General features: G+C 35.5%; 1 protein-coding gene across 16 annotated transcripts in view; it reads left to right on the plus strand.

Moving 5' to 3' along the window:
- lap (phosphatidylinositol-binding clathrin assembly protein lap) overlaps positions 1–22157 on the plus strand; it is a 105909-nt gene that overhangs the window by 25191 nt on the left and 58561 nt on the right. For 14 of the 16 annotated variants that reach the window (XM_071589300.1, XM_071589301.1, XM_071589311.1 and 11 more), the window contains exons 2-9: positions 10098–10240; positions 10356–10431; positions 12073–12084; positions 18724–18841; positions 20194–20402; positions 20948–21054; positions 21313–21354; positions 21596–21690. In XM_071589300.1, the coding sequence (XP_071445401.1) occupies positions 10098–10240; positions 10356–10431; positions 12073–12084; positions 18724–18841; positions 20194–20402; positions 20948–21054; positions 21313–21354; positions 21596–21690 (802 nt within the window). The remainder of the gene's footprint in view (positions 1–10097; positions 10241–10355; positions 10432–12072; positions 12085–18723; positions 18842–20193; positions 20403–20947; positions 21055–21312; positions 21355–21595; positions 21691–22157) is intronic. The other 2 variants (XM_071589303.1, XM_071589302.1) reach the window with 2 other exon arrangements.

Raw genomic sequence — 22157 nt, forward strand, 5'->3', positions numbered from 1 at the left:
CCCGAAATGTCCCCTCTTCCCAAATCGTATTCTCAACTTATCTCTCCTTGACGTTCGTTGGTTTTCCCAGTTTCTAGCATTCATTTTTGGCTGAGCAGACTATTTAGGCGATTGTGGGGAAGATTTGAATATGACTTCGCTTTGTGCCTCGTTGTACTGAATTATTCAATTACTAATCCGATACCAGCAATAATTATGAAAGTCATGTAGATTTTTGCGCTTTAAGTAGAATGTAAAGTTCTCTTCCTTTCCTCGCGCCATTTGGCTCAGTATTCGTGCCTTGTGCTTGCCTAACAAGCTTAGTCTGAATTCGAAACCCAGGTACGTCGGATTTTTCAGTGATATTCTTTATGGATGCTCTGAAGGGAGCCGTTAAATCCAGTTCATGCAAAAAGACAGTATTCTCTGTCGGAGTACTTCAATGTAGAATAGCTCTTAGTTTCTTTCCCCTTGCATTGCCGCTCGCAAAATATCACTCTGTGCAGACAGGAAAACGCCATCATCACATGGAAATGCCATATGCTGCTTTTAATGGTGGCAGTCATCCTGTCGGGAAAGTCGGAATAAAGGAGGGAATGATTTCACTTCGCAAAGTTGCCAAAAAAATCGGGGAAGGGGTCTAATATATAAAAATAGGCATTATTTTTTTAGATCTGTAAGGCCCTTTCAGTTACTGACGGTACTTGCAGACGATGGTAAAAACTAGTAGTTCCGACTGGGATCTGTGTCATGCTCAGCGATAAGAGAACCATAACCAGAAATTGCTCAGTGTTATGAATTATTGTGTTCTATTTGTTCACAAGAAACATCGAAGTCTAAATGAATTTTCAAATAAGTGAATATTTTGGAAGGAAATTCTAATGCAAGGTGTAGCTAAGTATCTATTTCGTTGTAGTTGTCATATATTAGTTCCTAGTCACTTGACCTTGGGACAGTGCCTGGTGCATTTCTTCCTCCAAGTTCAAGTTCCCATTTGATTGCTCTCCCCGTTGATGGTCACCTGGTGACCGAAATACCGGTATTGGAGGAAGGTATCGGTCTTCGGAAGGCATCAAGTCCCTCTGTTTCCTGGACTTCCACCGTTTCAGGAGGGACGGGGTTACCGATTTATATCGGAAAGAAGTCTCTTTCGATGGCTTCCTCTCCACGACCGTCATGCTTGTCGCACGGTCCATCCTAACCCTCTTCTTCTCCATTTCTCCACAAAATAGGCCTGAAAATTTCAATTCGTTTATTATCTCTCATAAGAGTTGCTATTGTGATTTTTATAGCATTTTTAGCAAAACATAATATAGTAATATTCAATCACACAAATATACACACCTTATAAATAAGCACACACCCATCTTACTTATATACTACCTTGATCAAAAAGTTCCCGGAATAACCACCGTGTGGCGCTCCCATCGTTCCGATTTGAGTTCTGTTTTTTTTTGTTAAATTGGTACATCTGTTGTTGATATTCCCTTTAAATCTTAGTGTCATAACTTGACATTTGCAAAAGTTACGTAGCCAAGAGTACATCTATCTCTGTGTGTGTTGGCGATTTTTTACAATTGCAGAAATGGATTTAAATTTGCAACAACGAACTTGTATTAAATTTTGCGTAAAAAACGGATTTAGTGGCGCACGGTCGTTGGAAATGTTGGAAAAGTGTTTCGGCAACGATTCTCTAAAAAAAACGGTCGTTTACCAGTGGCACGAGCGGTTCAGAAGTGGTCGTGAGTCAATCGAAGATGATGAACGCAGTGGCAGACCATCGACATCGAAAGTCGGTGAAAAAATTGATAAAGTAAAAGAAATGTTGGTCAATAACCGCAAATTAACCATCAGAGAAATAGCGGAGGACTTGAACATTGCCTATGGATCCGCCCAAGACATTGTGGTTAATGATTTGGGTTTCCGTCGTGTAGCAGCAAAAGACCTCAATTTCATGCAAAAAAGAGACCGTGTTGACGTCGCAAAAGACATGATTTGCGAGGCTGAATCCGATCCCACATTCATCAAAAGGATCATTACTGGAGACGAGACGTGGGTTTATGAGTACGACACGCAATCCAGACATCAGGCAAGTGAATGGCGTTAACCAAATGAGCCGAGACCAAAAAAACCACGTCGTTTTCAGTCAAAAAAGAAGGCAATGCTGACGGTTTTCATGGATTACAACGGTGTAGTGCATCATGAATTTTTGCCAGAAGGCCAGACAGTAAACAAAGAGTATTATTTGGGCGTTATGAGACGTTTGCGTGAAGCAATTCGCCGAAAGAGACCAGAAATGTGGGCAGAAAACTCGTGGATTTTGCACCATGATAACGCACCGTCGCACAGTGCTATCATTATTCGTAATTTTTTGACGAAAAATGCAACAAATACCATCCAACAGCCACCGAATTCACCTGATTTGGCTCCCTGTGACTTCTTTCTGTTCAATCGAGTTAAAAAACCATTACGGGGAACGCGTTTTAGCAGCCGAGAGGAAGTAATGGAAAAATCGCAGGAAGCACTGATGGACATACCAAAAACCGACCGTAACTTTTGCAAATGTCAAGTTATGACACTAAGATTTAAAGGGAATATTAACAACAGATGTACCAATTTAACAAAAAAAAACAGAACTCAAATCGGAACGATGGGAGCGCCACACGGTGGTTATTCCGGGAACTTTTTGATCAAGGTAGTATTCCGCATCTCTTCAATCCATCCAGGATTTTACGTGAACGTTTTCTTTAAAAGTGTAGCATATGTATTATCGAGTGAATACACTTATAGAACGAAGTTGTCCGCCCGAAACAATCATTTCGGCTCAGCGCAGCGGAAATGATTCTCAACATCTATTAAAACGTCACATACGAGTATGTTTACACTCCTTTCCTTGTCAATCTTCCGTCTCATTGCACGGAAATCTGCCAATAATTCATAGCTGAAGATGATGACAAAATGTATTCTATCGCAGAATCTCTCTCACAAATACCTAGGCGTTGGTTTGATTTTCTTCCCAGAGCCCACCAAAGCGTCCGAAGAGGAAAGAGAGGCACATTTGGCCATCCCAGACACGTATACGTTACTTATTAAGTCGGTAACGCAACTCCGGTGTACATTTTTATTCGGACGACCTCCTGTTTTCATGTTGCATTAGGATTACATACCATCACTCACTCTGGAATATTTTTCCACTCACAGTATTTAAAATTGCTGCAAGTTTTCATTAGTTGTGCCCGGTGAAAACACATCTATAAAGTAATTACCTATCATAAAATTTCTTTGATCACAAATATCAGTATCTCGTTAAAGAAATTGAGAAGAACGAAGCTGTGAAAATCTGCGAGAAGTTCACACCTATCGGTAGAAGTAATTTTTTCTGTGAGATTAAAACAAAAATGATGGTTCAATTAATTGAGGTCGGGGGGTTCAATGATGGTGGTTAAAAAACGTTAAGTTTGAATAGCCAAAAGAGCACCCTTCCATGTCTCAAATTGCCTGTTCATATATCTGCAAATTCCTTTCACTTTGCTCATGTCCCCTACTCTATTATTATTCTCACATTGTGTTTCTTCTTATCCTGCAAATCTAGGTGTATCCTTTTGCATTTGTATATTCCAAATTTGGGCAAATTAAATCAGTAATTTAAGACAAGTATTCTAATCATCCCCTCCCCGGACTGCAACCTTGACGTGGTGGAAGGGCTTGTGCGTTCCGATGACCCCAAGAGCTGTGTTGGCGGGAGTAATAATAATTGCTCCTGGTAGGGTCACCCATGCCAGATAGGTCGAAGGTTAGGAGCCAGACGAAAGGTAGTCCACGCAGCGTCTGTTCCTCAGTGAGGCGGCTGCAATGGCGTCTGACCCCAGTAGGGCGGCCAGTAAGTGATGGTGTCACGTTAAAAACACTATTGAGGAAGGCAGCGGGAAACCACCCCAATTATCCTTCGCAAGATTTACATGATGGACAAAACAGAGATTTTGAGCCCTGGCAACTACGGGGCTTGGCCCAATCGGCCGTGTGTCGTGCCCGGCAGCGGAGGAGGCAAGGCTTCCGCGGTCGTCATCCCACGAAACCCTTGCAAGGGAAAACCAGCAGCAGCAGGACAGAAGACGCAGGGGAAGAAGACCAACTTAGTTAGAATAGGAACTTGGAATGTTTGGACAATGATGAGGAGAGGGAAATTGGAGAATGTTAAGCGTGAGATGGAAAGGGGAAAATAGATATTTTAGGTCTATGCGAGGTGAGATGGAAGGATAGCGGGGATTATTGGAGTGATAATCATAGAATAATATACAGCGGCGGGGACGAGAGCCAACGAGGGGTTGCCATAGTATTAAATGAAGAGGTAGGAAGAAGCGTAGTCAACATAGAGCAGGTAACGGATAGATTATTACTAATAGAGATAAAAGCAGAACCGACGAACTTGGTTATTATTCAGGTATACATGCCACCGGGCAACCATAAGGAAGAAGAGGTCGATAGGATATACGATCAGTTAGAGGACATAATCGCACGTGTGTCTGTCGGACTCTGACCACAATTTAGTTGTCATGAAATGTAGCGTCCGTTTCAAAAAGATAAGGCAGGGGCGGCGAGTTAGAAAATGGAATGCGACGGTAGGCGAAGGAAGAGATGGTGATGAGGTCGGGGACTACGGTTTAGGCACGAGGAATGACTGCGGAGAGAAAGCAGTTGAGTTCTGCAGGAGACAGGGGTTAGTCATCACCAACACTTGGTTTAGACACCACAAAAGACGCAGGTATACATGGAAAATGCCAGGTGACTCAGGAAGATATCAGCTAGATTATATCCTGGTTAGACGCAGGTTTAGGAACAGTGTGATAAATTCCCACAGCTTCCCGGGAGCGGATGCGGACTCTGACCACAATTTAGTTGTCATGAAATGTAGCGTCCGTTTCAAAAAGATAAGGCAGGGGCGGCGAGTTAGAAAATGGAATGTAGAAGCATTAAATGGTTTGAAAAGGAAGGAATAAAAAAGGCGGTAGAGGAAATCACGGAGGAGGGTAAAAAACGAAGTACTATCGAAGAAAAATGGGAAAGTATCAAGAAAGGGTTGTCTAAAGCCGCAAAAGACACTATTGGAACCGTTAACGCTAAAAGGACTAGGAAACCATGGATCACGCATGAGATGATTACAAAGATGGATGAGCGGCGAAAATGGAAGAATGTAAATACAGAGTTAGGCAAAATGAAGTACAAAGAATTGAACAATAAATTGAGGCGGGCAACAAATAAAGCAAAAGAAGCATGGTGAAAAACGCAGTGCGAGGATATGGAAAGTCTGCAGAGGAAGGGTGAAATCGGTGCGCTGTACAGAAAAGTTAAATCGTTATCGGGAAGTAAGAAAGGGAGATCAACGATAGCAGTTAGAAATAAGGCGGGTAAGGTAATATTTGACGCAGGAAAGATCCAAGAGATATGGAAGGAGTATATAGAAGAACTGTATAGTAAAGAACTCAGACCAACAAAGTTAGACATTGAAAAAGAAAATGACGTAGAGGAAGACAGCTTAGGTCCAGGCATACTAGACAATGAGATAGGAAGGGCAATAAGGGAGATGAAAGTAAATAAGGCCGTGGGGGTAGATAACATTCCCGTGGAACTTTTAAAATGCTTAGGAAAATGTGGGTGGAAGAGGCTATATGGGCTGATCCATAGTATTTATTAGGAAGGAATTTGGCCGGAAGACTTTATGAGATCAGTCTTAGTTCCTATTCCGAAAAAGGTAAAGGCTAGATCATGTGAGGACTACAGGACGATAAGTTTGATATCCCACGCAGCTAAAGTTGTTCTCAGGATCATAAACAAAAGGATAGAGAGTAGGGCAAATGATTACTTGGGGGATGATCAGTTTGGGTTTAGGAATGGAAGAGGTACGCGAGATGCCATTGCAGTAATGAGAATATTAATCGAGAGGAATATAGAACACAACCAGGAGGTATTTGCCTGTTTCGTAGATTTCGAAAAAGCTTTTGATAGAGTGAACTGGAAAAAACTAATGAGTATATTGCAAATTCCAAAGAAACTGCGGGAGATGCCGCAACAGTAACTTTTAACGGAGTCATCCGCTAATGTGCATTTCAATGCAACAATTTCAGAGTGTAAAAATCATTCGCCTTGACTGGGTTTCGAACCCAGATCCCTCAATATCCGGTCGAGTGCTTTAGCCACTTAAGCTATTATTAGCTATTAAGAGGACGCCTCGTTACCTTAAGTGGCTAAAGCACTCGACCGGATATTGAGGGATCTGGGTTCGAATCCCAGTCAAGGCGAATGATTTTTACACTCTGAAATTGTAGCATTGAGTATATTGCAGAAAATAGGAATAGATTGGAGAGAAAGGAGGCTAATCCACAACCTGTACATGTCTCAGACTGCTCAGGTGCGGGTGGGAAACGGGGAGTCAGGATGGGCAGTGTTAGGAAGGGGTGTAAGGCAGGGTTGCCCATTATCACCGTTGCTGTTCAACCTGTATGCAGAGGAAATGATCAACGAGGCGTGGGAAGAACTGGAGGTAGGAATGAAAGTGGGCGGGGAATTCGTAAAATCAGTTAGGTTTGCCGATGACCAAGCTCTAATTTGTCAGTCAGCCAAGGGGTTACAAGCATTGCTGAGTGGATTGGAAACTCAGTGCGTTAGATATGGGATGAGAATCAAGATAAAAAAAACAAATGTTATGCAGTTTTCCTGAAAGCGGAAAGCTCAATGAAATGTTAAAATATTGTCGTTAAACTTGATCAGGAGGAATAGTTTACTCGTGTATTTACTAGTTTTGATTTCCCAATCCCTATACATACCGCATTTCTACGATATTTCGACTGCTCTCCAACGTGTTATTTGAAGCATCCTATGGCTTTGCAAAGCTTTTGCGAAGTGAAGCTCTTTGCATAGTTAATTACTTCAAGGGTGTGGGTAGATACGGCCCGGAATGTGAGGGAGTGTATTGCGGGTCGCGGCGATCCGCGGTGCAACTGCCTGGATCTCCCAAGTTTGCTGCCCGGTACATCGTTAAATATTACATTATTGTCTTTCAAATATATTACTAAATGTTCTTACCCGGATCTTTTTGAGAATGATCAATAAAATGTTTCTCCTGCTTTCTGTGGTTTGAATAAAAGTATGCAAAACTTGATAAATATTCTGTAAAAGAATAGTTTACAACTTTGAGCATGAATAACATTGATATTTTGGTTTTATTCGAAAATTACATTATATTTGGTCAAGGTTTTTGAAAAATATTTTTAAAAATATGCTTAAAACGTATATTTTATGCGATTCCTTTTTTTTTAATAAAAATATTTTAGTTTGCTCAAAGAATTTTCTTTCAAGGTGTTCAGACCATTAAAATAGTGTATTTCTTTGATGAAAAACGTGTTCTCCATCATATGATGTCGTATTTGCTATTCATTCAATCAACACTACTTGGTCCTTCGTTCTGATTACTTAATTGATGTAATCTATTTTTTGCTGAGCACCTATCTACATATTTTAATAAATAAATATATTTCAAAAACCTCCTTTAGAAATAATTATTACAAAATGATTTGCCAAGTTAAAATTAATGAGTAAAAATATTATAAAAACATTTAACCCAGATTATACTAATCAATACAAAATTGAGTAGCTTCGGGCATGCTGTGGTGGAAGTCGAACATAATGAATAACTGATCGTAGCACTTTCCACTTGTTATTAAGGGAAAAAGTGCTACAATCAGTTATTCATTACAAACAAGTTGACTTTAAATGGAAATGGACTTGTCTTCATGATTTAAATGGAAAAATCTGATGAAGTTGCCTTGTCTAATTCTTCTAAAATCGCTATGATTACATAATTATAGCAGTTCTAAATCAGATTATAAAGATATTGGATACTGTTTGGAACTTTTTATGTATTCAATGAATCTGTTATCTTGAAATAATAAAATGTTATAACCTATTAATAACAACGTACAATAAATTGCATAAATCAGTGCTACATACCCTCTAATGCTTGGGTTCACAAAATATACTTTCCCAAAACAGTTGGTGTGGATTTTTTGAGCATAACTTACTTAAATACATACTTCTTTATGATCTTAACCATACCGCATCACAATTGTTTTATGCTAATGCTTACTGTTTAAGAAGAGGATAAGAATCCATAATTCACAGTTATGATGCCAATTAGTTTCTTAATAACTTAAGTATTACTGGAATTTTACTTTTTTATTGACATCCATGTTTGCCAGAGCGCAAAACTCTAAAAAACCTAAGCTTTTTTCAGTATATGTATCCTAGGATTATTAAATATTATTTTTTATATTCTCATCTTGAGATTGTTAAATACCAACACTACATAAATAATTTCGAAGCACTGCAAGTGATGACTATTTTAGAACTCATCCAGTGTGTTAGCGTGTTCTGTAATAGCAACTGTTGCAATGATGTGTAAAAGCATGTAATGAAAGTAACTAACTTAAACATTAATGCTTTCACGTACTAATTATTTGCATGAACAGGAAGAATAAGATATTTGAAGGTTCAGTTAACGCAATTGCATTTGAAATTAAACATGAACTACTACCGACCATTACACTCACAGGCTTTGAACATCCAATAATATTCTTTGAAAAATGATGCTCCAATAATGATAGCATATAGTGAAGGTAGCAAATACTGGACATGATTATTTCATGAAGAAAGACTTTCTTTCACAAGAAATCATTATAATGTTTCCACTGTAATCTTTGACCATATTCTTTCTCCAGTAGTGTAATACTGAAACTTAATCTCAATCTCAGATGGGATGGTTGTGCAGGTCATGGGAATATTCTGCTTATATAGTAATTCTGCTGCTTCCATAATATCCTAAGGGAAACAAGTGATTTGGTATTGTGGGCACTTTTTTTAAGGGAATAATCCATTTGTTAATATTTCTCTAGGCAGTTGAACACAATGTATGGTATTTTTTAACTTAAGTATACCCTATTAATTGAATTGAGGTGGAGCTACACTCATTTTCCCCTCCAGGAAATACTTTCAATAACTACTTAGGAGAATAAATCTTTCATTGGCAAGGTTCAAGGTTATTTTTTCAAAAAGGCTGCCTAGGTAAACCTGTGCTGTTTAATGTCTTCTAGTTTTTATGTTTAGCTTTCCTTGCTATTTGTGTTGGATGTCATTACCTTGGGTGTGCACCTTCTTAAGGTGTGTGCACCTTGGGCATGCAACTTGGGCATGCACCATCTGAAGTTGAGCATAATAAACATAAAGCAAGAGAAGCAACTGCCCTAGTCATCATTTGCCTTCCCTATATCTCTCTATTGTATATTTTAATTGCCTTATTGTTCTGTGATGTTGGAGTCTATCGATTTTCATGTGTACAGCAAGCCTGGGGACATCCCATGCCATTTTTCGAAACAATCACAATTGAGCTCAAAATTCTCAATGAGTGAGAACTGTTGCAGAATTCTCAGATCCTCTTCAGCTCATGGAGTCTTCATAGAAAATGATGGATTGGTGTTTAAACTTCAGTTCTGTTGCTTATGATGTAGTGTCATGGTTTGCGTTGTAAAAGCTTATCACTTGCGTGAGACCCACTTTTAGGTGATGGAGGAAAAAGAAAAGTTTTGTCCTTGTCAGTTGGACTGTCTAGATTTAGACTTTTCACTGTTGACCTTGGTACCGAAGTAGGAGTGTCATTATATGTGCTTCTTAAACAGATTCGTTGTGTACAGTGAACATAAGTAATGTTCAAATTCTTTTCTCACATCATTGGCTAAGATGCCCAGGTTTTCTCTGTGATGCAACTCTAGCTTGCAACTTTTGAATCTTGGGAGCAAATGCAGGCTTGCCCTTTAAAATGATAGTTGCAATGAATTTTGACATATCTATATCTATACACAAATTCTGTCTGTATGATTAATGTTGACTACATATGATGCTGTCTTGCACATCTTTTTCATTGGAATTATAACTGACCTATTTTATTAAATACTTAAATGAAATAACACATTCTAGTGGATTTAAGTTGATAACTGATTGATGTATTTTTTATTGGGGCATTTTTCGATCTTACCATTCTTGTCATTCATATTTTTCTCTTCTCTTTTCAGATTTACTTCATTGCACAAATGAGCCAAATGTCTCCATCCCTCAACTAGCAAATTTGTTGATAGAGCGATCGCAAAACACAAATTGGGTAGTTGTGTTTAAAGCACTCATAACAGTTCACCACTTACTTTGTTATGGCAATGAGGTAAGTTCTGTGAAATGGGTAATTTGGATTTTGTCTATTTTCAAGTGTTTATACACTTTCGGGTTATACATAACTGGCAGAAGTATAAAATTAATAAATATTTCTTACCTTGCAGCGGTTTACTCAATACTTGGCGTCAAGCAATAGTACATTTCAGCTTAGCAACTTCCTTGACAAAAGTGGAGTACAAGGTAGGTTTATTGCAAGGATATGAAAATGCCTGTGGCTAGATAAGTGTAACTGCTTCTATGCTCATATCTGTAAATGTTAAGCTTTGGGAAATGTTCCCCATGGAACATATTTAGCTCTCTACAGCATATTCGCATAAGGTGTGCTCATTTGAAATTATCAATTTAAATTTGAACTGTTTCATTTCAATTAATTCAATTTTATTCATCAATAGTTTTTCATTATAAAGTGAATAAATTTGAGCATAGGAAAATAGAAACCTAAGTAATCTAACCCTATAGGTGGTTTAATAACTGAGGACAAAACTCTTCATGCAAGGGCTTAGAGTACAAATGCGAGTTTCACACACATACATATGGGGCCGACTGTTTTCCCTTTGCCATCTGCTGATTCTTAGATGGTTTCAGGAGAGTCAAATGGCTGTGGTTGCGCTGATGATGTCTAGAGGTATCACCTGTGCTTGAACCTGAGATCATTTGGTCAGTAACAAAATAATGAGAGAGATGGAAATAAAATGAGAAATATAAAAATATTTTTAAAAACTTCAGAAAATGGTAGCTGTTGATTTAATGATGAAGAATGATGGCTTAATTTATAGCTCATGCTTTCAAGGACTTGGTATTTTTTTGAGGGTTGAATGTTCATTTTAAGGAATAATTGTCATTAGTAAAAATTTCATCGGAAGTGAGAATTTGGTTGCACCGGTAAGGCAAATTATTTGAAATGTTATTTTTGGCTGTATTGAAATTTTAATTTCTGACATTTTCTATGGAGCCACCACCAGTGTGGACTTTCTATGTTTGTGCTTAACTGACTCAGTCCACATTTTAGTCCTCCTTACCTGATGATTATTGTCATGCGCAGGTGTTCATTTTCTGTGCTCTGATGGCTATTTCACATTTCAACATGTTATTTTGTCATTTTGAGGTTGAAACAAATGAGTTAAAATGTATCAAATAAGTAGATATCTACAGAGAGTTTGTCATTTTTGTCGAAAAATCATGTTACTATTTCTTACTGATCTTTTAGTTTTAGGTTCCGTATGTTTTACAAAGAATTATAGTTCTAGTGAAATATAACCTGACTCTCAAGGTTTTAATAGAAACATTTAGGTAAATTTGGTCTGTTCCCTTTAGTACATTTGAGCTGCTAAACAATTGGTACTACCTCCTGAAAAGAACATAGTTTTAGATAGGATGGCTTAGTTCATGACAACTTGGAAAATCCAATGTGTTATTGCCATGTATTTTTAAAAAAGTATTTTGGAAGGTTTAATAGTGCAATACGTAATCCAAATAATAAAGGGACATATATTTTGAGGATTTAGGGAATAGAAAACCTCTCGCTGAGAATGTGTTCAGTTTCATAAAAGTAGCCTAGATTATATGTGTGTAATTGTGTATTTTCATTCCTTTATTTAATTATCATGATATCTAAAAGTGGAACTTTGAAATAGAATGTCAAAGGTATTATTATACAGAAAAGGCAATACATTAAAAATGTTTTCTTTTAGGTTTTACTTATTGTAAAAGGCAAATTACATTAATGATTGCATAACTAATAAAGATAAGAGATTGTGTTTGGCGTAAATATTTCATTTTAAAATTCTATTTCTTATTTTTCTCATGGTGCATGCCCAATAGGTGCCCGTGTTGGTAAGTCTCAACTTTTTCAAATCAACTAGGCCAACATAAGCAGCATGTTTGCTTCTTGCTAGTCTAGTTGTGCATTTATCACAATAGCATGTTAATGCTATATAAATAAGCTGCATCAATATAGGGTCTTATGAGGCTTTACATGTTCTACCACATTGTTTCTAAATAAGGTATTATTTTGAAGTTCCCTCATCCTGTTGACTTTTATGGCACCTTTTGTTGCCAACTTACATAAAATGTAAATCATTTCACTTAGTTTGGTGTGAAAATATGAATGCATTTGTCATGTAAATGTATGCTTTGTCTTCTTTGTTGTTTGAAATTATTCTGTATAGAAATCACTTAGTGTGACTTATTGGCACGTTTATTTTCCTCATTGAGAGTAACTTATGTTTCTTCATTGTCAAGACAAATACTCTTTAAGCATTTCCACGTTAAGGGTTTTCTTCCCCAAGCTTTCCAAAAGGCTGGTACAACTGCTCTTAAATCTTAAGGATGCTTCAGCATTGTATAAAACCATTGATACACTTGCACGTAAAGTTAGATAAAATTTTTGTACATATTTACTGTGCTTGATCTCTTTTACACCATATACAATTTTATGGTGATGATATTTCTCATCTTCTCTTCCTAATGAATCTTAAGTTTTATATGATTAGCTTTCACCATTGAAGGCTTCGGGCTGTTATTCAGGTTTTCATTTAAATAAATATGTCATCCCCTTCCCTTGAAGTGAATCACGTATTATTACTTCAATAAAAATGACTGAAGGCTCTGGAGTGGGAGTGTTGCAGTTTCCTCTTCAAGGTCTTTTCATGTGTACTAGTTCGGAGAGTTTTGTTGGCATTTGACTTGGAAATTTCATCTGAAGGATTGCAATTGTGGATTCAGGATAGAATTTCACTCCATTTCACTTCCAACAAGATTTCATGTCTTCTCAGCCAACTTGGTACACCTGCGCAAAGTCCCTTCCTCTGCTACTTAATCTTACTCAGGCCTCACTCCCTCCATCTGAACACACTCCCCCTCACCTAATTTTGCAAATATATATGTATATATGACTACATTTCTCGGATTGCCACCTAAAGGTCTTGTCTTGTTAGAAAACCATTGTCCTGAAAAATTAAGCTACAAGTATATGTGGAAATTGCAGTGATGTCACTTCATAAAACTTTCTCATCATGAAAGATTTCTCCCAAGTTACATGTGAACCTGTTTCTTAAATCATTAGTTATTTGAAATGCATAAAAATAAATGTGGCTTCTGTTCATTCAATAAAGTAGGTTTGTGACAAGTTTTAGTAATTTCCATTGTTGTACCTGCTGGAAGGTTGGTTGGATGAGGAAGAATGGAAATATTGAGAAACAGAAAAGGAAATTTATGAATTAGGGTAAACTTCATATTGGACATATTCTCATGGGAAAATTCTAATTGTATTCAGATAAGTGAGATTGCAAATACAGTGCTTTGAGGTAATCATTTGTGTTCCTGTAAATGGGTGATCCACAACCTTGGGTCTGTTACAAATGAAGTGAAATGAAGCAAAGATCACAAAGGTATACATGTTATTTTATCTATGAATTTGGTGTTGGTACAAGTTTTGTGTATACCCATCCTCAATGCCAAGTCAAGGTGATAATATGACTATGGTAAAGTGTTTTGTGCCCTCTATGAAATTTGTGCCAACACACAGTGGGCTGTGGATAAGAGTTATCAGTATTACTGCCAAATTTAAAATAATAAGATCGTAGGCTGAGTTACGCTGTTTATTTTTGTTTTGGAACAAACAATTATGTAGATTCTGAAAGCTGTTTGCATCAGCTAAGTCCATGGTAGAAATGACCTTATTTTCCCATCGATAATGCGCACTCAGAACTTCGTAGATATCATAAATTTGTATAGATACCGCACGCCCAGGGCTTCATAGTTATCTTGAACGTGTATAGATGCCGCGCATCTGTATTTACATATATATATGTGTGTAAAAATTATATATAGTGTGTAAAAATATGTCTGTTTGGATTTTTTCAATTTTCATTGCATAATGCACATAGTCATTTCTTCGATCATCTGAATATTTTTGTATAGATAATGCCCTTTATGGATGGGAAAATACAGTAATTGATGTAAGTTAAAATTGAATGGTTTTTAACACACGAGCCATGCAAAGGGGGCAAAACACATACAACAATGTATGTTTTTTCAACTTTCAATGACCATACATGAAAAACTTGTGTTCAAGCTCATGAAAATTTCACTTTGAATGAAGAAAGCTAAACAAGACTTTCTTTAAATTATGAATAAATAGCATTTTCTTCAAGAGTTAACAATCCATTCACAAAGTCAATGAAATCCTTCATATTGTATATATGAGAAACCAATTTTTGCCTTGAAATTTGGCATGCTTATAAACTAACTGCAATGAAAATTTAATCAAATTTTCCAAAATACCTCTTTAGGAGTAGTTTTAACATTTGTGCCATGCTAATAATACCACCGCAAAGATGAGGCCAGAAGAATTTGAGCTTTTGACTCTGGCTGGCAGAGAGCACTGCTTTAAGGCAACAGTCCTCAAACTATCAGCTTGAATGTTAGGCTAGTTTTTGAATTTCACTTGTGCCTATTTTTTCTGTTTTGAATTTTTGTCCAATAATGTAATTTTGCCATATAATGTGACTGAATTGGCTTTCTAAGTTGGAGAAACAATGTTTTTGAGTCATGATATGGTGTATTTACACAGAAAGGTGTTCACAATGTGCTTTTGCCTTAGGAATGAAAGATCGTGAGACAAGAATAAGCAATTTAAGAAATTTGTGAGGATTATTCAATAAGGTAAATTTGAGTAAAGTAGAAATGTTATTAATTAATTTAATCTTAGAATTAAAAAATTAGAAACACTCAGCAAACTGAAAAGCTGGAAAAAGTTAAGGAAATAGAAATAGTGCCACTGCCACTTGCTTATTGAAATTATATTTTTTAAATAAATTGACCTCCTATAAAACTGTGGCTTATTTTGTTCTAGATTTAGAGTTGAAATTATGCCTTTTTATTATGTCATCATGTTACTCCTATTTGCTAACCCTTATTATCCAGGTTTCAACTTCCTCGTTTCCCTAACTTTTCTGCAAGGATTGGTAACTGGTGTAAAAGTATGAAATCAAGATTTTTTCCCAAAAAATGAAAGAATGATAAAAAGAGATTTATTCAAATTATGCTCCATTGCAAGTTAGACATTTCTCCCATCTTCTGGCAATTTGTGGATACCATGCCAGTAAAAATCTTTCCCTTTTGCCATACATTATTCATTGAGGCAATTTTTTCACATATTCGTATAAACCAAAGCACTACTCAGCAAGTGTGTTACCCATCGATGCAAATAAGTGGTAATTGAAGGAGCCCAGTCTGGTGAGTAAGCCGCATGGGATAGAACTTTCCAGCTGATTGCTTCCAACTTGTAGCGAACCGGTTTTGCCCATATGTGATGAAGAATTTTCATGAAGAAAAATCTGTTTTGCCTCTTTTAGTATTCTGGTCTTTTTTCAAGCAGCAAACAGTTCAAATCGAACAATTGTTGTTGGTAGTATTCAGTATTAAGTTTCACCAGGATTTAACAACTCATAATAGACCACACCCTTTGGGTCCCACCAAACAGTGCGTTGTCTTTTTGCCAAAGCAATTCACTCTTGTGGTCGATGTAGATGGTGTGCCTGGGTGTACCCCTGATTTTTTGTGCTTTGGATTCTAATAATAAATGCAATTTTCATCCCCAGTAATGATGCAATGCAAAAACAACTTCCTTTTGTATCATGCGAGAAAAATTTCACATGTTTTTGAGAGGCAGGTGGAGAGGTGTGCCTCTCCGTCTGCCTGTCATTCAATTCATGTCGTAACCATCTGCCAGTCTTCTGAATCTTTCCAATCTCTTGTAGGTGATTGGAAACAGCTTGTTGATCAATGCTCAATTGCTCTAAAAGTTGTTTTTGTGTTTGTGCCTTGTCCAATAATGCTTGTGATTCCACATCAACATATATTTTTGGGGGTTTTCAGTATTCCTTGTCTACATCATCAAAGTCAAAATGCCAAAACCATCATTTACACTTATCTTGGGATGGAGCATGTTCATCATAAGCTTCTCAAAGTAATCGGTATGATGCAGCAACAGTTTTCTTCAAATGAAAACAAAAAATTAATTCTGTCCGCAAATGCCCTTCGTTTGGTATTAATATCAGCATATTGAACACGGCAACACAGCATTTAACAATTTTTCAATTTATCACTCATGTACATCTGGCACTTGAGCACTTTAGCATAAGTGCCAAATCTTTATACCACAAACTGCATTGGTGCACCATCCTGTTTTCTGAAATCCACATTTTATACTTGTACACCTGGTATTTTTATCTACCTCCTGCATATTCTTTTTATGCTTGATAATTGCTTTCAAATTAAATTTGGTCATTTTCTGGTGAAAGAAAGAGCTATAAGAAACAAAGTATGTTGATTTGCTAAAAAAGGTTGTGCAATAGCATCAAATATCAGTTTAAAAAAATCAAATGAATTTAATTTAAAAATATGAAAATCAATAATTTTCATAAAAAATCAATTCAATCAAGAAATCATTGATATGTTGAATGGGGGTTTCAATTAGAGGGACAGTTTGAGCCTTCTTACCTTCAGAACATTGTGTAGCCATGATACAATGTGTCCATTGATTGTTATCATGACACGTGTTGACTCAATTCACCTTATACAACATGTATGATTACTTCTGATGTGATAGTAGGTGAGGGTTCATATGTAACTTAAACTGCTTAAAAATTAGACACCCTCCACTTTTGTTTCTCTCCCAATCACTTGTAAGTACTTGATCATGCCTGCTTTGTACAGGGACATAATGATTTGTCTGAGACTTGTTGTTCCATTCCTGCCACTCCTTTCTCCTTGCCACCCTGCTGTTTATCACCAGTCAGCTGACAGGAACTTGAAAAGTTAAATTGAGGCAGGTGGAGGCAATTCACTTTGTTTTGTCTTCTGATGAGTGCACTAGAGGTGGGCAGGGAATCAATCCAGTCTAGTCTGTAAAAAGTAAGCAGACTCTTTTAGCCCACCTCTTTTTAGCTGACCAAACTCAGCTGTTTGTAAGATTGTCTGATCCAAACTCCATTGTATTACCCTCTGCCCTATTGTGTTAGAAATGTTTTATACTAATTCAAAAGAGATTCATTTGCCTCACGATGACCTGATGGCCAAACTAAGAGGCAGATTGAGCATTGTTGAGTGTCTGGTTGGTCTGGTTCCTTAACATGCTTTGCACAAGGCATTCCAAAATTGTCAGACTCGAACGATCTTGGAATGTCCAATGACAAGACTAGAAAAGTCAAGTTACCAGTTTTCCTGCATGCATTGTATATCACCTTTTCTCCCAATGGGTGTGATGTAGTGAGCCTTATAAAGGCATAACTGAATAGGGATAATCATTTACTGCTAAAGGATGTCTGGAATAAGTGTTTTAATATATTGGTGAGCAAATTATGGTTTTGTTGTTAAACTCATGTAAAAGTAAGCATTTGCTGCACCCTGTAGTTGCAAATTTTAAACCTAAGTCCTTAAAGGTGAGTTTTTTGTCTATCCTGAAATCATTATTTTTTGGATGGAGTAGGTTTTGCAACTACTTGACCAGTAGATTCAGGTGAAATATTATATCTGTTTTGGTGTTTGAATGATCATAGTACAGGAATGGGGGGAATTAAGGGAAATATATCTTTTGGTGAAATAAATCTCCCAATTATTTTCTCATAAATTGTCAGCAAAGGATTTTAGTTTGATTTTTAATTGGGAATTCAGTCAAATTTAGCATGTATATATTAGGTATCATGAGTTAAATGTTAATAAAATGCACCTGGATTCACAATTTCACAATTATTTAGCCTTGTTAATTTCACTGTTGTCACAAGCACGTAGTCTTGATTTTGACATAAAAATAGTGTGATTAAAAAACTTAAATATTACTTCAAAGCATTGATGAAAATGCATGCAAAAATTTGGAAGTATCCATTTTTATTCATAAAATGTAGTTAGTAATCAGATTTTATTGGTAGTTTCAGATTAGTTTTTTACTGTATTTAGTATACCAAAATTGCATATAATCAAGGATATTCTCATATTATTCATTGTAGTATGTTTGATTGCATTTGGTATTACAGTGGCATAGGATAAGTGAATTGTTATTATTATTAATTTTCAATAAAGGGATGACTTTCAATTAATATAATGCTAAATTTTGCAAGATACTTCCATCAGATAAATATGAAAACTTGTACATCCCAATAATTTTGTTTGATAATTTTCATTAATTCACATCTGTATGGTATTTATCATCAATTAATATACCATATATTTATATTATGCCTGTAGGTAAACATTCAAGTTTTGCTTTAATGATTTCTGAAGTACATTTCTTAGTGTCAAATCAAATTAAAGGGTAAATATCACTTAAAAATACTAATTTCAAAGTAAATTACTGCTATTCTCTTATCTATGAAAAGTATTCATATGGTTGGTTATAAGTGTTAGAGTAGGATTTCTCAAGTGTTGTATAACTCTTGTATAATTTATTCCTTGTCTTGCTTGCTTTGAAAGGCAATTTTGTTGCAGGCTATGATATGTCTCCTTTTATTCGACGGTATGCCAAATACCTGAATGAAAAAGCTTTGTCCTACAGGACTGTGGCATTTGATTTCTGCAAAGTTAAGAGGGGGTAAGTAATACCATAGAAAATATTTATAGAAATACCATAGAAAATATAGCTCATCTTCTTTCCATTTTTAGCTTTGAATTTTTGTTTATAAAAATCAATGTCTCATAATATAGTATTTGATAGTTGTTTTTCTTAATTTAAAAATGGAATGAAGGCTGTTTAAAATGTAGAAACCAGAGGTGATAGTTTTCTATGCAAATCCTTTTTTAATAACATAGTATTTCTTTCATTTGCCGATCAGTGAACCCTCTCCTTTAATTACCTCCTTCCGCTTGTCATGTTCTTAGATTTTTCTCCAATTAATATTTAATGCCATCTTTGTATTTCATGGATGATTTTAAAGCTCCTAGTTTTCTATTTGCCTAACTCCTCCAGTTGCTATCCTCAAGCCTCCTCAAGATATCAAGTCTTGTTATATCTCCTTTTTCCATTAACTGTTTTTTTAACCTGCCCAACATGTCACTCATTACTAATTTTTTCACTATTTATTCTCTCTATCTTTTATGTCCTTGCTATTAATTTCATATAAGTGATTCTTTTGTGTATATATGCTACTCCTGATGTTCTTGTTCCATATTTTTGTACCATATTTGATAGTAAAATGTTTTACCTTTGTACAAATCTAAATTTTCTTCCTCGCTAATACTTAAATCAGCCATTCATTAAAAATCTTATTGCCATCATTTTCACCAAGTCTTGTGGTATATATAGTGTTATAATTGAGTTAGTTGGCAGTCAATTGTGATACTACTTGCAAATGTCACTAATATTTATTAAATCACATAGTCCAAATTATTGTCTTTTTAAATTTTTAAATTAGAAATGTGTTGTTTTTGATGTAGTTGAAAAAAATTCCTACATATGTACATATATGCTCTGTAGTACATACTGCATGTACTTACATATATGATCCCCTGTAGTACCAACTTTTCTGAGCAATGTTGAAAGTTGTATTTAGGCTATGAATAAATTAGTGTTGTTAACAGTTTTAGTTGAAGATTGGTCCTTAATTTAGTACCATCAATGCTACTTGATACCTTCTTTGTGTATAGCTCATGCTATCTGTAAAGTGCAAACACTCTCTACTATACTTCACATTTGAATTGATTGTTTAAAGTTGGGCATTCATGTTAGCCTCAATATAATGTGGTGCAATGAAAATAAATCTAATGTTGACACAAAAAATTCAGTCAATTCTATGGAAATCAGAAACTGTTAAAAAATGTGCTGAGTGACTGTTTGACTTCAGAATGATAAGTTTACAAGGTGGGAAGGTTTTGTATAAATTAACAGTGATATATAGGGTTTATCTTTGAGTTTGTATCCTAATGATGCTACGTATATATTTGCAGGAAAGAGGATGGTACTCTTCGAACAATGAATGCGGAAAAACTTTTGAAGACACTGCCAGTATTGCAGAGTCAGCTTGACTCATTGCTAGAATTTGATTGTACAGCAAATGACCTTACAAATGGAGTCATTAACATGTCATTTATGCTTTTGTTCCGGGATCTTATTAGACTTTTTGCTTGCTACAATGATGGAATAATTAATTTACTAGGTAAGGTAAAAATTGAAGTGAATGTTATTTTTGCAAATTAAAATTATCATTGTTGTAAAACTATCATGCAAAGATGTCCCCTTCATATTTAAAAAAAATGTGAAGGGGCAATTATGTTCTCTTTTAACTCTCCTTTTCCTTCTCCTTTTTTCACACTTTGCTCTTTAACAATCAGTTTTAATTGCAATGTTTACATATTGCAACCATTAAACTTATGTTAAGAATTTCAGTAAGCCTTTGGATGTATTTCTACAGAGGGTTTTTCTGTAGCATGAAAGCTTGGCATTTATGAATTATGAATTTACCGCATCCATATGGCTAGAACATATCAAGGACCGACCAAAATCAGTGCTCGATATTTTACTGATCAATATGAACAGCTTATTTTCTTGCATGGTTGACTTTATTTTATAAAGAATTGCTTTTGGATTGCAGAAAAATCTTGGATGTATGCATGAAATCATGAAATTTTCAATTGTTTTGTTTTCATAGTTGACTTTAATTTATTGGTATCATAAATGTACTGGATTTCTTTTATATTTCAGAAAAATACTTTGATATGAACAAGAAACAGTGCAGGGAAGCATTAGATCTCTACAAGAAGTTTTTGATTCGAATGGATAGAGTTGCCGAGTTTCTCAAAGTTGCTGAGGTTTGTTTATTAATGGTGTAATAAAATGTTGCAAGGGATTTGTCTTTGTGCCATATTATTTTTATTCATATCCCATATTACTTATTCTAATGCATAATTGGTGAATTATGGCAATATTTAATATGTAAATGATGTACCCAGGTGTTTTGTGATATATTTTTCTCATTGTCATATTCTAATTCTTGGTTGTAGTGTATTTGTTAGCATGTAGTATCTTTTTCAGTTTACCATTTAACATGTATGCTTTCTCTTTTTCAGAATGTTGGCATTGACAAAGGAGACATTCCAGATCTTACCAAGGTAATGTTTGAATTATATCTTTTGGCACACATTTTGCTAATTTAATTTGTTAAAAGACAAAAACAATGGGTTATTTCAGAGCTAACTGATATCTAAGGTTGAGATATATGTATCACTATTTATACTTATTACTTGTTGATGTATAAAATATATGCATATATTTTTTGAATAAAATATTACATTCAACATCAAAATATTGGACTAATTTTCTAATCTTGACATTAACCAAAATTATTTATAGGCCCCTAGCAGTCTTCTAGATGCTCTGGAACAGCATTTAGCATCTCTTGAGGGAAAGAAAGGTTCAGCTGCTAATACACCAACTCAGACTGCAAGGTTTGTTTTTTTCAAGTGATATTCTTTACTGAAAACTTATATTTTCAATAGCTTTATTCCTTCAATTTAATTAAGAAAATATTCTAAAAAAATATGCATCAGTATTGTATATTTCTTGAAAAGTATTTTTTACTAAATTCCCAATAATGTTGGGTAATTATGAAGTTAATTACATTTTTTGACATTTTTTACATAATAATTTTTTTGATGTGTATGTACTTCACCTGATTTCTATTTGTATGTCTGTCTTCAAAAAGGCTTTTTGGTTGCATCTAATAGCTTTCTATGGCAATTTATTCTAAATGTCAATGGTTTATTAATGTTCTCAATGTCAAGTACAACTTAGTACTGTGGTTTGTTCTGTGAAATGTGTGCAAGTGGATTTTATTAAGATTTTCGCTTTAATGAAGAGGCATTCATTTCTTAACTTAATGGAGTTCTTATGGAACAGAAAATTGGCTTTGCAC

The sequence above is a fragment of the Hetaerina americana genome, unplaced genomic scaffold (assembly GCF_022747635.1).
Source record: "Hetaerina americana unplaced genomic scaffold, ioHetAmer1.1.p SCAF_36, whole genome shotgun sequence".
In the NCBI taxonomy this organism is placed as follows: Eukaryota; Metazoa; Arthropoda; class Insecta; order Odonata; family Calopterygidae; genus Hetaerina; species Hetaerina americana.